At 50.3% G+C, this 16475-nt stretch overlaps 1 protein-coding gene, 1 long non-coding RNA gene and 1 other non-coding gene across 3 annotated transcripts; 2 read left to right on the forward strand and 1 right to left on the reverse strand.

The window, feature by feature from the left end:
• Positions 1–48: 48 nt before the first annotated feature.
• LOC124100336 (uncharacterized) lies at positions 49–1176 on the reverse strand. The gene is made up of 3 exons (XR_006854224.2): positions 1044–1176; positions 629–764; positions 49–187 (listed from the first exon to the last, which is right to left on the reverse strand). It is a non-coding gene; the product is annotated as an uncharacterized LOC124100336 (long non-coding RNA).
• Positions 1177–1489: 313 nt separating this feature from the next.
• Rtn2 (reticulon 2) lies at positions 1490–9840 on the forward strand. The gene is made up of 10 exons (XM_046455657.2): positions 1490–1624; positions 3255–3299; positions 3389–3859; positions 3958–4212; positions 6809–7016; positions 7394–7532; positions 7660–7729; positions 7856–7902; positions 9014–9072; positions 9348–9840. Exons 1-10 carry the CDS (start codon positions 1591–1593, stop codon positions 9427–9429), a joined length of 1410 nt encoding a protein of 469 aa, XP_046311613.1. The 5' UTR covers positions 1490–1590; the 3' UTR covers positions 9430–9840.
• A 4225-nt stretch (positions 9841–14065) lies between these two features.
• On the forward strand, positions 14066–14152 carry Trnastop-uca (transfer RNA opal suppressor (anticodon UCA)). Its single transcript has one exon. It is a non-coding gene; the product is annotated as a tRNA-Sec (tRNA).
• Positions 14153–16475: the final 2323 nt, after the last annotated feature.

Genomic DNA, 16475 nt, shown 5'->3' on the forward strand with positions numbered 1-16475 from the left:
TGCGTTCGCCAACCCTGCGCTGCGCTGGCTCCGAAGCGCAGGCCGGACGATGCTGCCACACCCCCGTGTGGCCTCTGGGAGCATCGCGGCGCAGCCAGGAGAGACTGAGGCCCTTGGGCGCCAGCTTCCTCTTCCTTCTCTGCCTCTTCATCCTTGCGAGCCGGCCAGAGGAGACACTCCAGCAGACCTGCAAGGGCCGCCATCTCTTATCAGGAAGGCTTCACCCTCAGCACCTGACCCGCCCTCCCAACACACTGTTAATCCCTGGCTGTGAGATTTTAAACCAAGTAAATCTCTTTCCTACCCCTTGACCTGCACCCAAGCCGCATCACTAAAAGAAATTCCATTCCTGGGACTACTTTCTCCCGCACCTCCAAAGTGGGGTTTGGGTTCTGGATCAGAAAAAAAAAATGATAGCAGCACACTATTACACAGCACCGGCCATATTCGTTACACTATTATACATCAAGAAGAGGAAACTGAATCAGAAAATGTTCATCGGTGTCACAGAGAAATTAGCTCTAGAATCTGTGTTTTCGTGGGCTTCAAATCCCAGCCCGGTTCAATCCAAGCTCCGCCCACCTCAGTGGTCCCGCATCCAGCAAAACCTTTAAGTACAATATTTTACCGACTGCTTCCCTTCTGGACCCTTATCCAGGGGTCCAGTTGCTTTAACTTCCAGGTCCTGCCATCAATTCAAGCCCACTGCCTGAGTCTTCCAATTTTCGCAGTCCTGCCCCAAGACCTGTGTTCAATCCCCAGTACTGGAAGAAAAAAAGAGAGAGAGAGAAATCAATTTTCGCAGTCCTGGCATCGCCTCTAGCTCCTCAACTTCAGCCCATCCCTAAACTCCGGCTAGTCGAAACTGGCCCCTTCTCTCCAGGTTATGGCCACTCTCTTGTGCCTAGTCCCTCTAGGCCACGCCTCTAGCTGTGACCCCGCCCAATTTTTTGAATAGTCCTACAGGCTTTTGAGCTCCACCCTTTGCCTCGAAAGTTTCAGAGTACTTTCTTCCCGCCCTCTTTCTCATTCCCTCTGCAAACCTAGGTTCGGAGCATATCTCCGAGCGCTAGATTCTTTCTTCCCATTCTTCAGTGCCACCTCTAGACCCGCTCCAACCAACTCTGGGATCCACGCCCCGTCCTTTTCGCTTAAGCATTCTTTCGGGCCGCTCACCCTATCCCAGGCTCTGTCGCTCTTCCCCCGAAGGCTGAGCCCACTTCCACATAGACCCCGCCCCTTAGGCCGGCCATCTAACCTCCTAAGCCCGCCCCTCTAGTAAAAAGGCCTCGCCTCTCCCGTGTTCGTCGGTGTCTCCCCGCCCCCTCGCCCTCCCTCCGGTTCCGCCCCGCGGGTCCTCTGGCCCCGCCCCCGGTCCCGCGCTGCAGTGCCTTCCCCGCCGCGGCTCCGCCCGCGCTCGCCAAGCCGAGCAGAGGACGGCGGCGGCGGCTGCTGGAGCAGCCCGGGAGGAGGAGGCGGCGAGGATGGCGGCGGTGGCGTGGGCGCGGCGGAGATGAGCGCCCGCGGCCCCGGGCCCAGGGCGGCGCGGCCGGAGTGGGCTGGGGTCCCGATGCAGGCCCGAGGGGGGCCATGGGGCAGGTCCTGCCGGTCTTCGCCCACTGCAGTGAGTAGGGAGGCTGTGGCCTGTTGTGGGTCTCAGAGGCCCGAGTGGGGTCCTCCTGATATCCCCTGGGCGCTGAGCCGCAGGAGAGCCGGGATGAAGGGAGGAGACGAAGGAGACAAAGGAAGCTCTCCCCTCCCCCCCTGCGCTCTGGCAGCCGCGGGGGCAGCCTGACCTGGAGAACCCGGGTGAAAAAGGGAGGAGATGGGGACACTGGACCCCGGCGCGCGGGGCGCTGGGATGTGTCGCCCCGCCCAACCCTGGGATGAGGAGGTGCGCGGGGAGCTGTCCCCGGGCTCTGGTGCTGGCCGCAGCTGGCGGGGAGGGGGTTGAATAGAGGGGCAGAGCCAGGATGGAGAAGAGAGGTATGACTTCCCATTACCCACCCTCGTAGTCTACCCGAGAAGCAGCCCTAATCTAGCCCAAATTGTCCAATCCCCTGTCTCCAGAAAAGACATCCCTGGGTTAGTGCTAGGACTCTTGGGTGTTCAGCAGGCTTTTCCACTCATTAGTGGTAATCCTGGGGAAGACCCACTCAGCTCCAGGCCTCTGATTCTCCAGCCGAAGTTGCGGGGTGGGGGCAGGGGGCGTCCTGTTTCAATTTCCAAACCTTATGTGCAGACATCACCTGTGTGCAGAACCCCAACCCAGTTCTTAGGGGCTGGATTCCCAATTGAAAATGCTTGGTCTGATCTTCCTGATCTCTGAGTCCAGAGCTCTAGCAGTCCGTGTTTACCATCCTCTGTCCCACTCAGAAAGGTTCTGACAGCTGGGGATGGCAACATTCTCAGACCTAGCCACTTGCATATCTGGAGTGTCCAGATGCCCAAATTCTAAGAATTTCAGAGTCTCATCCCAACATTCTAAGATCTTGTTCTTATCTCGCATTATAAAGTGAGTGCCTGCTGGTTGGTCTGTTCCCCACCCCACCCCTGCTAGTCTTCCTGTCATCTCCTGCCCTTTCTCCCACTGATTTTGCTCCAGGCACACTGCTCCACTTACCATATATAAGCATAGCGCCTGCCTCAGGAACTTTGCACTAGCTTTCCCCTCTGCCTGGAAAGCTCTTCCTAGAAGTCCTCATGGCTTCCTTACTTCATTCAGGCCTCTGTTCAAATATCATCTTAACAGAGAAGGTTTTGGGACCATCTTATCTGAAACAGCACCACCTCTCCTTCTCTCCTATTACCCTGATTATTTTTCTTCACACACTTATTAAGACCCTATGTCATATATTTACTTATGTATTGTCTGCCTCTCCCATAGGATGTAACCTCTATGAGGGCAGGACTTTTGTTTTGCTCATAGATATATTCCCAGGGCCTAGAAGAGTGCCTGGCACATAGTAGGCACTCAGTAAATGGTTGTTTAAAGAGTAAATTGAAACCTCCCAAGATCCTTAAGTTGAAGATTCTAAGATTGAAATTCCTGGATAGGAACTTACTTGTTAGACTTTGAGCCTCTCATAGCAGTGATGCTAAGATTTTGCAGTCTATATGCAGAATGTCCTGATCCTGTGGCTCAACATATTCTAAGATTCCTTAATTCAGATCATCCTAGATTCCAGGACTGGCACTTCTGTGATTCAGAGTTTATAAGCTTCCTAAGAGTCTTGATTTCTTTCTTCTTGCAGAAGAAGCTCCATCTACAGCCTCTTCTACCCCTGATTCCACAGAAGGTAAGTGGATGGGGGGATACGAGGGTGGGAACTGAAAGGGGCACCTGTGTAGGTCAGGATTCTGCTCACAGCCCTTCTTTGCCCAACAGGAGGAAACGACGACTCGGATTTTCGGGAGCTGCACACAGCCCGGGAATTCTCAGAGGATGAGGAGGAGGAGACCACGTCCCAGGACTGGGGTACCCCCCGGGAGCTGACCTTCTCCTACATTGCCTTCGATGGTGTGGTGGGCTCTGGGGGCCGTAGAGATTCAGCTGCCCGCCGCCCCCGGCCTCAGGGCCGTTCAGTCTCAGAACCACGAGACCTGCCCCCTCAGCCCGGCCTAGGAGACAGCTTGGAGAGCATCCCCAGCCTGAGCCAGTCCCCAGAGCCTGGACGCCGGGGTGATCCTGACACCGTACCTCCGACTGAACGCCCTCTGGAGGACCTGAGGCTCCGGCTGGACCAACTAGGCTGGGCTGCCAGGGGAGTGGGATCTGGGGAGGACTCTGCCACCAGCAGCTCCACCCCTCTGGAAGACGAGGAACCTGATGGATTGGAGGAGGGAGCGGCTAAGGAAGGTGAGATGTCCAAGTTGGACCTAAGCCAAGAGGGGTGGGTAGTCTCTTGGGGCACCTCCAAGGAGAATACTCACGACCTTCTCTCTCTACTGCGCCAGAACTGGACCTACAACGTGGATTTTCTCAGTCCTCGCCACCTGAGGTCTTGACCCCCCAGCCCAGCCCCAGCTGTAGGACACCTGAGGCTGGTACTCCATCCCAACCAGGATCCCCAGATTCCAACTCTGGGCCTGATGAGCCCTCGCTGGCCGAGGAAGAGGAGCCTTGGGGACCACTGGAGCCGGAGCCAGTCTTGGGACAGTGTCTCCATAGCAGGGATCAATCAGAATTCACCCTGCAGCCACACATTCTAGGTAAGCAGTGTGTGAGCAGATGCTCCCTTGGACTACAGCAGGCTAAATGTGGGAGGGCTGGAAGTTAAAGGGGCCAACCTGGCAAAGGAACACAGGACAGTGGGGAAATTAGCATAATTTCCCCTTAGCTGAGATTACCATTGGCTCCTTTTATGTAGTTACCCGCCCATTCCAGAAGTTAGCCCTCCTTCAAGCATTAGGACTGACTGATTGCTAAAAATGAATCCTCCCTCTTTTGGACTCCCTACATGCCGACTGTGGACATGCCAAATCTCTGAAAATATAGGCTTTCTCCTGTATGCAATTATAGGATTTTTTTTTTCAAACCAGGGATTGAACCCAGAGGTGCTTAACACTGAGCCACATCCCCAGCCCGTTTAATTTTTTTTATTTTGAAACAGGGTATTGCCAAGTTGCTCAGGGATTTGCTAAAGTACTTGCGATCCTCCTGCCTCAGCCTCCCAAGCCGCTGAGATTACAGGCAGGTGCCACCACACCCGGCTATGATATTTTTATAAGTAAATTCTACTCCTTTAAAAACTCTTCTCTTCCCTGACCACGTCTATAGACCACTTGTAAATAGACCCAGCCTTACTTTTAAATGTACTCTGCCTCCAGGAACCGCCACAGGTTGGTTGTAGACATCACTGTTCTAGGCTGTTTACAAAGAGTTCCAATTTTGGAATTGGCCACACCTCTATGGACAGCCATTGGCTTCTTACACAGGGGCTCCGCCCCTCTACTCCCTTCCTGCGGGTTCCACAAGTGGGCAAAATTTCTGAGAAGCAGTGGTGTCTGCAGCCTCTCCCTTAGAGTCAAGATGGGGAGTAAAGGTGGGTTTATGGGGCAGCCTGGGACTGGGGTTGGGGGACAGCGGAAAGGGTACAGATGTGCCCTGGTCTCGCCCCAATCTTGGGCAAGTTTCCTATTGGTCCGGAATTCCCCGGCACTGCAAGCTGGGGCTGGGGGGAGTCAGGGGGAGTCTAGGGAGGTCTTGGAGGGCTTGTGGGGTCCCCCTCTCCTCCAAGCCAGGGCTTTGAGGCTAGGGAGCAACAAGGTCCCCTCCCCCAGCTTCAGGCCCAGGCGGTGCTGTCACTCAGGGATTGGACAAGCCAGCACAGCTGCGAGTGCGAGGCCCCCTCCCCCCAGCATGCCTAAACTTAGGCCCCGCCTCAGGCGACCCGGCCCCTCCCCCACCTACTGGCCTGGACTTTGGGGAACCTGCCTGGGAGGGCTTTGCACTTGGGAGGGAGTGGGGGTCCTTTCCTATTTAGAGGTAAATGCCAGGATGGGTATAGGGAGAATACCGAAGTGAGAGGGCTGGTGTGGGTGTGGGATGGGTCAGTTTGATTTGGAGTGAGGATGAGAGGATGGGGAGAGTCTGGAAGGAAATAGAGGACCACTGAGCTCACAGTTTGGGGCTGAAGTGAGACTAGGTTATTGGGAGGATGGTTGATGACCGTTGAAACCTTGGAGCCTGGAAGTCACCGATCAGGGCTCAGGCAAGGCTTGAGAGGTGAGTTAGCATCTCTGAAAAGGGTCAGAAATTTGAATTAGTGCTTAGAAAGGAGAGCATGGTATTATGAATATATTGAAGACTTAGGAAAACGTGTTGGTAAGACTGTCAAGGAGTTATCACTACACTGTCAGGCTGGCAAAAAAAAAAACAGGTTGTTGAAAAAGAACAACCTCCGTTGCAGGGCAGGATGTTGGGAAAAGATCACTCTTATGTTGCTCTTGGAAATAAGACTTGTGAGTCTTGCTGGTAAGCCACCTGACAAAATGCATGACATTAAAAAATACACAGCTGGTCCACAGAGCAATGCCACCCCTGGGAGTCTATCTCAGAAATAGAAGCTCCAGGAGGTAAGAATATCTGTAGAAGAATGGTGCTTGCCTCACTGTTGGGGTCAAGGGGAGGAGGGGTTAGGAAACAGTGAAAGACCCTGGGATAAGTATAGGATTCAGCAGAATGAAATGACTGAGGCGTTGAGATAGAGGTGCTTGCATGTAATCCTGGCCACAGGGGAGGCTGGAGCAGGATAGAGAGTTCCGGGCCAGCCTGAACAATTTAGCCAGACCCCAAATAAAAAGGGCTGGGGGTATAGCTCAGTGGTAGAACGCCTGCCCCTGGGATTAATCCCCAGTACCTGGAAGGAAGGAAGAAAAAAAAAAAAAAAAAAAGAACAGCCACACTAGGGGAAAGTCGCTTAGCTCTTAAAAACAATGAATTAAAGCTGGGCCCATTGGCGGATGCCTATAATCCCAGTGACTTCAGAGGCCGAGGCAGGAGGATCACAAGTTCAAGGCCAGCCTCAGCAATTGAAGCAGACTTTCAGTCACTTGGCAAGACCCTGTCTCAAAAATGATTAATTAATTAACTTAAAAGGGCTGGGGGTGTAACTTAGGGGTAAATTGTCCCCGGGTTAAATCCTCATTATCTGCTCCCTCCCCACCCCCCCCCAAAAAGGAAACCCCGTTAGGGCTCAGCCGGGTGCACTGTTAGAAGGCATGGTGCGGGCGTGGGACAGAAACGGGGATCAAGAGGTCAGACAGGCCAGATTCGAGCCGCAGCCTGATGCCTCCCCCTCCACAGTGGCGGACCTGCTGTACTGGAAGGACACGAGGACGTCAGGCGTGGTGTTCACTGGCCTCATGGTCTCCCTCCTCTGCCTCCTGCACTTTAGCATCGTGTCGGTGGCCGCCCACGTGGCTCTGTTGCTGCTCTGCGGCACCATCTCTCTCAGGGTTTACCGCAAAGTGCTGCAGGCTGTGCACCGGGGGGATGGCGCCAACCCCTTTCAGTGAGAACCCCTGACCCCAATTCCATCAGGCCCCAGCACTGGCCCTAAATCATGACCCATGACCTCAAGTCAGGCACTAACTGGCATCTGGTACTGGCCCCGCCCCTCCTCATTCTAACTTTCTAGTCTGACCTGACTTTAAAGTGGGTTCTGACCCACAATACTAATCTCTGGTCTTAACCTGGATCCCTTAATTCCTGATTCCTTCTTATGACCCCCATGTTGACCCCAGCCCTCTTCATGTGGTTCCTTTGATTTGTCCTTTAGTTCTAACTGGTGTTGTCCCCAACCCTCATTATTGCCCTTGTTTGAGCCCCCTCCTCCCACTCCGAGCCCCATCCACCCGCTGACTCACCCCACACCCCTTGTCCCATCAGGGCCTACCTGGATGTGGATCTGACCTTGACTCGGGAGCAGACAGAACGTTGGTCCCAGCAGATCGCCTCCCACGTGGTTTCCACAGCCACCCAGCTGCGGCACTTCTTCCTTGTCGAAGACCTGGTGGATTCCCTCAAGGTGTTCTGAAGCCCCTGCCCACAGCCCTCCTGGGTTCCCAGCACTCATTTCTGGGAGGGGGATGGGAGGACCATGGCTGGGTAAGTTCCCAGCCCATAGACCCTGATGACCCTGACCTCACCCCCAGCTGGCTCTCCTCTTCTACATCTTGACCTTCGTGGGTGCCGTCTTCAACGGCTTGACTCTTCTCATTCTGGGTGAGCTGGGGTGTCTGTGGAGGGCAACCTGGGGAGGTGGGTTGCTGGAGTTTGGTGGGGGATGAAGCTTCAGTTGGAGCTGTTGATCTCCCGGGAGACCCCTGATCCCCGTCTCTCTACCTGCAGGAGTGATTGCTTTATTCACTGTTCCTCTGCTGTATCGGCAGCACCAGGTGCGTGTGGCAAGCTCCAGGGCCAAACACGGGTGGTAGGACAAACCTCCCTTCCAGAACCAGGTCCCACTTACAGATGTCCCAGCCAGACCCAGGTTTCTGGCTGCTGCCCTTCATCAGAACTAGAGTCTAATATGTCTAATAGCCAGAGACAAGCATTTTAGTTGATAGAACCAGGATCCAACGGACATGCCCCAACCCAGGGCAGATGGACTAACTCATCCTCTGATGGTAGATCCAAAGTCTGATGGTAGCTGATGGCAGTTCCAAGGTCCAATTGGCATGTTCTAGCCAGAGAGGGCCAGCCTAGCTGCCTCCTCTCTGTGCCACACCCTGGGGCTGAATAGTGCTCATCCAGGCAGATAGATGGGAGCATGCTGCCTCCCCCCACGCCCCCATACCACTGAGACCAAAATACAGAGGCAGACAGATCAATGCCATGTAGCCTACACATAGCTGGGTCTAACTGACACCCATCCCAGCCAAAGTCAGGCACCCTGATAAATGCCTTCATTACCTGAAACAGGGATTGCCTCTCATGTCAGTCAAAATTGGGAGAGGTGATTGTTATCCCCACCACTGGAATGTCCAGGACCAACTGACATCCATCCTATCCAGAGTCAGGTAGGTGGACTGACACTTCCTTCTCAGCCCAGCTGAGAGCCAAATGATAGGTGTCCTGCCAGAGAGGCGGACCTAACTCACAGACTGGAGTCACCGAGACACACAGAGTCAGCTAACATTGTGAATTAAACTAATATTTAAATCAGTTCACTCAGGAACTCATTACTCTCTAAGGCTTTCCATACCTCACAGCACACGCAGGCGAACACACACACAAACTCAAGGATCAACCAAGGTGCTCAGAAACAGAGGCTCACTTGGCAGATAGATACTTGCAGGTCTGACATCTCTGCCCCATGGGGAACATGGCCCAGCCACTGACCTTACACTTGAACCTCTGTCATCCAAGGGGACTTTATTAGAGTTGAAGGTGGAGTGGTGGGCCACTCCCCACAGCTTCTGATTTAGAGGTGGGTGAGAAGGCACCTCCTTCATGAATTGAAGAGAACTCCTTCCAATTCTTTCTTTTCCTTCTTGGTTTCCCCAGGCCCAGATCGACCAGTATGTGGGATTGGTGACCAATCAGTTGAGCCACATCAAAGCTAAGTAAGGGCCTGAGGCGGAGATGGACGGGAGGGGAAATGGGGAGCATGGGAACTTTTTCCTTTTATCTTCCCAGACACTTGCATGGGTCGCTAAATCTCTTGGGGCTACATGCCCCCTTCTCAGAGCAGGATGAGAGATGACTCCAATGCAGGCCATTAGGTGGAGGCAGGAGCTGGTTTGGGGTACTCGACTAGTTCCCCAGTTCAGTTTTCCCAATATCCATGGCCTTTGGCATCTCTGACCACACCTGGTGACCCCAAGCGGTTCTCCCTCAGGATCCGAGCTAAAATCCCAGGGACTGGAGCCCTTTCCTCAGCAGCAGCTGCAGCCTCCGGATCCAAAGCCAAAGCCGAATGAGAGGGGTGTCTCTGCCGAGGGACGCCTTCCCCTAACCCCAGCAGCTCTCTGTCCCAGTCCATCTCCTGGCTACCCCCACCCTCACCGCTCTTCGGCCTGAGCCATTTCCCAGTGGGTGTCAGGATCACTCCCACTAGGGAAAGAGCTCAAATTGAGCGGCCAGGACTACATTTCCCAAGTGGCTCTGCTCTAGGAGTTTGGGGAAGATAAGGCACCTTGGCCGCGGGGCCTGCTGGGACTTGTAGTTGACTAGACAGGGCGCCGCCCTGCACTTCCGCGGTCCCGCCGCTGGAAGCGCTGTGAGGGGTTGGTGTCTCCAGGACACCGGTAGCCCCAAAGCAGGGGCTTTGCATGGGGCCCAAAGGAGGCCTGCGCTTGGATTTACACTGTAATAAAGACTCCTGTGGAAAACCAACGCCTCCTGTGCTTCAAGTCCCCTTCAGCTTTCACCTTCCTGCACTGGAAAGCACTTAAGTGACACCGCAGGAGAACATCACCCATCTCTGCGGAAGAAGCCCCTGCTTCCATCTGTTTAGAGTATTAAATGATCCAGGGAAGATGCTGAGAGACCGCCCATTCCAGGGCTAACCGAGCCTTGGCAGCCACTTTCCGTGCCTGTGCTGCAGGCAGACGTCACTAATGGAGCCCACACTGCCTACTGTGCAGCCATCTCACCTGGGACCCAGGCCACTGTCCACTGACCTTGTGGAAGGCTCCCTCACCCCACACACATACCCAAACCTCTTCCTCATCCTACCCGACTGCCAACTCAGGGACTTGCCCACGTCGTTACATCCCAGACCCCAGCCTCCCTCCAATACCTAATCAGTCAGGAGGCCGTGTCTAGGCGACCTCCCAAATGTCTTTCCTCACCCACTGCTCTCCGTCCCCATTGCCTTGGAACTATATCCCTCATGACATCTGTGAGCTGCGGGTTCCAAAACTAAACTGGGGGAGGAGGAGGAAGTCTAAAAATCCACGGATTTAGGATTGAATCTCAACTCCTCTACATCTTGGCTGTATGACCTCGACCATACATACTTTTACCCCAGTGGAAAACTGTCGCCCTAACTATACCTACATGTAAAGCCCTTGGTACCATGCCTGGCATATAATAAATGCTCAGTAAACAGAACCTGCCATTGTTAGTCATGACGTGGTTTCCCAAACTTTCAGCCCCTGTTGTCTTTCATGTCCCTTAAACCAACTGTTTTGCAATTTACCTGATATTTTTCTTTAAATTGATTAAGAAATAAAGCTGGGGCTGGGGAAGGGGGGGTGCACATACCTGTAATCCCAGCGACTTAGGAGGATGAGGCAGGAGGATCACAAGTTGGAGACCAGCTTCAGCAACTTAGACTCTGTCTCAAAAAATAAAAAGGACTGGGGAGGTAGCTCAGTGGTAGCACTTACCTAGCTGTTCATGACCCTGGGCTCCATCCCTAGCACCACACAAAACTAAACTGAACAAAAATACTTTATAAAGAAATGTTATTTTGGGGGGCTGGGATTGTGGCTCAGTGGTAGAGCACTTGCCTAGCAAATGTGAGGCATTGGGTCCAATTCTCAGCACCACATATAAATAAATGAATAAAATAGAGGTCCATCAACAACTAAAAAGAAAAGAAAAAGAAATGTTATTTCCTAATCAGCATAATACAGTGACATGGCTACATCAACGTTTATAGCAGCTCACTTCAAAACAGCTAAACTATGCAACCAACTTTGATGCCCTTCAGCAGACGAATGGATAAAGAAAATGTGGTATATATACACAATGGAATATTACTCAGCCATAAAGAAGAATGAAATTATGACATTTGCCAGTAAATGGATGGAATAGGAGAGTATCATACCAAGTGAAATAAGCCAATCACGAAAAACTAAAGGCCAAATATTCTGTCTGATATGTGGATGCTAACATACTAAGGAAGGGAGAGGGAAGAAGAGAAGTTCACTGAATTAATCAAAGAGGAATGAAGGGAAGGGAGGGAGATGGAAATAAGAAAGACAGTAGAATGAATCAGACGTCACTTTCCTATGTTCGTATATGAAGACATGACAATTAATTCCACATCATGTACAACCACAAGAATGGGATCCTAATTAGAATAAGTTACACTGTGTGTATGTATAATATGTCAAAATACACTCTGCTGTTGTGTATATCTAAAAAGAAGCCAAAAAAAAAGTTATTTCCCCACCTTGAAAAGAAGTCAGTATTACTTGCCAGTATTACTTGCCAGAAATAGAAGATAAGAGTAAAGATAAACCCCAAAATATTAACATTTAAAATATCCATTCATGCATCACATAAATTCATATCACTTGCCACTAGAGGATGTACCATTTTAGGAGACAGATAATGATATTCTAAGTACTAGTTACAGGCACTGATTTTGTTTACAGGAGATGCCCAACTGTAGCTATCTAAAACAAAGTTCAGGGCTGGAGTTGTAGCTCAGTGGTAGAGCGCTTGCATAGCATGTGTGAGGCAAGTGGGATCGATTCTCAGCACCACCTATGAATAAGTAAATTAAATAAAGGTCCCTCAACAACTAAAAAATAATTAAGACAAAGGGGGCTCAGGGGGCTTTTCTTAAATCTGTATTTTCCGAGCAGGCACAATATTTTAAATTTCCAAGTTAAAAAGAATAGCAACATTTCTGAGATGCTTTTATTCTTAGTTTCCCTAAGGCAAAGTATTTTTTCTTCTATCAGAGAGCAGGGAAAGCCCCATACGTGGCAGAGGGGGCACATCTGTAATCCCAGGGATCCGGAGACTAAAACAGTAGGATCACAAGTTCAAGGCCAGCTCAGCAATTTAAAGAGCTCCTCAACAATTCAGTGAGGCCCTGTCTCAAATTAAAAATGAAAAGGACTTGGGGGCTGGGATTGTGGCTCAGCGGTGGACTGCCCCCCTAGCAAGGGCAGGACCCCGGTTCAATCCTCAGCACCACATAAAAGTAAAGGCATTGTGTTGTGTCCATCTACACCTAAAAAATAATATTTAAAAAAATGAAAAGGACTTGGAATGTATCTCAGTGGTGAAGAGCCTCTGGGTTTAGTTCCCAGTATTAAAATAATAATAATAATAAAAAAGAAAGTCCGGGAAGAGGGGCTGGTTGAATTTTGGGTCCAGAAATAGCTAAAGCCCCAAGCCCATCCTTGGCACTCCACTAAAAAAAAAAAAAAAAAGTTGAGGATGGAAATAAATTTTCTTGAGAGCCTCCCAGTTGCCTGACTCAATACCAGACGTGCATACTCATGGATTCAGAATGATTCATCCTGTGAGCTCAGTATTAGAGCTCTACAGAGATGGGGAGACTGAGGCTCAGAGAAAAATAGTAAGAACGTTCTTTCACTCATCCTTTCAACGTTTCCTGAACATCTCCTACCCAGTGAAGCACCCCTAGGGACTAGGGTTACAGCAATGAACAAAAAGTCCCTAGTTCCATGGAGCTGATATTGTACCGGGAACAGACAGACAACAGGCATATAGACATGGAGCAAGTGGTGACGGAGGTGATGGAGGTGATGGAGGGGAAGGGGAGAGAGTGACAGGGCTTGCTATTTTAAACTGGGCAGTTGGTGTTAATATTTGAGCAGAAGCCAGAGTGGAAGGAGGCGGCAAGCACATGGAGAAAAAGAAACCGAGCCTGGGGGACCAGCAAACAAAAGGAGGAAGCGCGACTGGTGTGAGCAGCAGGACAGCTGCATGCCTGGAGCCAAGTGTAAGGGGGGGAAATAGGAGATGGGGTTAGAGGGCAGAAAGGGGTTACATCGTAGGGATTTGTAAACCAGGGAGAGAACTTTGACTTTTACTCTAAGATGGAAGTCATGGGAGAATTTCATGCGAGCGAATAATATTGCTGTCAAGGAATCACTGATTTGTTTTCTAAAAGAATCACCTTTTTTGTACTAACAATTATAATGGCCTGGGTTCAGTTCTTCCAGGTGCATGGGCTGCGTGAACTGGGATGTGGTATTATTCGTCTCTGAGCCTCAGTTTCCCTTACCATAACACGCAGGTGTAGAAATTGATGATCTCTAATGTCTCGATGCAATGGGACAAGCTGTCTATCATTCCCAGAAGTTAGCACAGTGCCTGGGAGTCAGTAGAAGCTCAATAAAGTTCACGAAGAGCTCTGAAATCCCCCCGCAGTTACACAACGGAACAGCAGGCGTCGCACTAGCCCCATAGCTGCCTGCATGGCGTCTCTGGGGTTGGGCTAAATCATGCTATGTCAGGAACTCACTCACTTTTCTGCAGAAGAATTGGGATTTTTCCGGGAATAGAGCTTCTGGGCTCCGAATTTTGAGTTTGTTCTCTTTATAACACTGACTTTTCACTTTGGAAAAAGGAACTCCTGTCCCTTTAATAACTGGCTAGGTCCCGGGGAGCTGATTCCCAGGATGCAAGGCGCCATGTAAATTAGGCAGTTTCCATTATGAGTACTATTGATGCCATAACTGTAGAAAAAAACTTTTAAAAAGACCTCCACTGTGATAAACAGATCCACATAATTGATGGGTCTTGTAATTCATTGTCTACTCCATGGCGAATGAAATAACCATGACTCTAAAATGAAGATAATTTGGTACTTTATATAGTTTCTGGGGAGTAGGGTTTTCTGCCCGGATGATCCTCAGTGGTCTGGGGTGCAGGCTTCAAACCTGTAGCTGTCTAGCGACAGAGTGGTTCAATTCCACCTTTCGGGCGTGTGGTCGTTACGTCTCTTTTTCAATTCCTCCAAATTAATCTCCAGCAAGTGTTTTATTCTAAAGGACTCTCCTTCTGCCAGCACCTAGATGTCGCTGCAGTTTTCTACTTCACAATTTATTCTCTTTCCACCCGCGTCTCTCTGTTTACTTTTCCCCGGGAACATAAAACATGATTCTAGAAGATGAAGAACATTTCATCTACATAGTTCTAGAATATTTGCAATTTGGGATTTACTTTGTATTGTTCTTCACTGGCTCATTCATTTAGTCGTTTGCTCACTTATTTATTGAATCCTTCATGCACTTATTAGTCAAATGTTTACTCATTTGTTCGTTCTTTCACTCACTCATTCAAAAAGCTTTCCTTGAGCAGCTGCTTGGGTCCAGCCTTGTATCCGGGTGGTGCCGGGGACACGATGGTGATGACAACCCTAGCCCTGACTTTGTGGTGCAGCCAGTCCAGTGGGGGCAGACAAACATGAAGCAGTCACGTATTGTACAGGTAATGAACAACTGCAAAGGTGATAGCTAATGGCAAAGGTAGAGAAAGAGGGCATCTAACAGGGAGACCTCACCTGGTGAGGCGGCAGGGGAACATTCCAATAGATACGTGAAGGACGGGAGGGGTGAGCTACAGCATGGGAAGTGGTCTAGGTCAGGGATCAGGGTGGACCCAATAACGGCCTTGGGGGAATGGTAACAACTGTACCTTTATTATCACGTGGCATGCACAAGCCCCCTGACTGAGCAGGACAGCCCCATTCTGCAGATGAGGACATTAAGTCTCAGGCAGTTGAAGCATATTTTCCAAGGTCAGGTCACCACACCCAGCTTTGGTAGACCCTGGGCTATTTACTACTGCCCCGTGTTGTCCTTAGAAAGCAAGTCCCTCCACAAATCCTGCCTGTTCTGCCTTCTAAATGTCTCTTGAATGCTTCCTCTTCTCTCTATGCCACTGTCCTGGGTCTCTTCCAAGCCCTTCCTCACAGCCCTGGCCACCTCCTCCCCAGGCTTCCTCCTCTCTTCTAGCCACTTTTTTTTTTTTTTTTTGTACCAGATGTTGAACCCAGGAGTGCTTAACCACTCAGCCATATCCCCAACCCCCCCCCCCTTTTTTTCTATTTTATTTAGAGACAGAATCTCAATAAGTTGCTTAGGACCTTACTAAATTGCTGAGGCTGGTTTTGAACTTGTGACCCTCCTGCCTCAGCCTTCTGAGCCACTGGATTTACAGGTGTGCACTACTCAGGCCACTCTTAACCTGATGACTAGAGAAATCAACGTAGAGCACAAATCTGCCCCAACCTAAATCTCAAAACCTGTCATGGCTCTCTAATGTCCTCAAGATCTAAATTCCACAGCCTAAAATTTAATTGCATGAAGAAACTGGCACCTGCTGATCTCTTGCTCCACACGCTTGGCTGTAGTCACCATGAACACCCAGCTCCCTCGATGGAAATGTGAAGTATGTATGAAGCCTCCCCCCCCCCACCACAAGCAGATCTCTGCACCTGCTATTTTGTTGGCCTCAGTCTTTTCCCATCACTTTCTGTACTCTCCATTTGTCCTCTAGAACTCGGCTCTGCTGTCCACTCCTCCAAGAAGTCTTGCTGAGCTCCCTTAGCCCCATAGATCCCCCCAGCCCTGTTTACTTGTGTTGTCCCTGACTGGGGACTAGTCTGTATCCCCCACTGGACCATGAGTCTTAGAGGGCAGGGCCTGGGGCTTGGTCTTTGCAGTAACCCTAGTGAAGGTGCTTATCACATTTTTTTTTTCATTTTTAAAATTAATTAAAATTAATTCCAGTCTGGTGCAGGGGTGCACACCTGTAATCCCAGCTACATAGGAGGCTGAGGCAGGAGGATTGCAAGTTCCAGGTTAACCTGGGCAATTTAGCAAAACTGTATCTCAAAAAATAAGAAGGGCTGGGATGTAGGGATATAGCTCAGGGATACAGCACCCCTGGGTTCAAGCCTCAATAATTAAAAATAAATAAATATTCTCTTGTTTATTCATTTACTAAGAAATTTAAGCCTGACGCAGGGGCACAAGAGGATTGCAAGTTCAAAGCTAGCCCCAGTAACTTAGGGAGAATTTCCACAACTTAGTGTCTCAAAATAAAAACTAAAAAGGGCTGGAGATGTGGCTGGGTAGTTAAGCACCCCTGGGTTCAAAAGAAACAACAACAAAAAAATTCAAGTGACCTGCCGGCCCCTCCATTGCCAGATTGCTTGTTGCCATGCAGTAAAAGAGGGCTAGGATTTTGCAGTGGGGAATCTCCACCGTATCTTTGAAAAGAGAAAATGGCAATTTTTAATTTT

This window comes from Marmota monax, unplaced genomic scaffold, assembly GCF_021218885.2.
Source record: "Marmota monax isolate L192 unplaced genomic scaffold, Marmota_monax_Labrador192_F-V1.1 WCK01_AAM20220418_F8-fsc00149, whole genome shotgun sequence".
NCBI lineage: Eukaryota > Metazoa > Chordata > Mammalia > Rodentia > Sciuridae > Marmota > Marmota monax.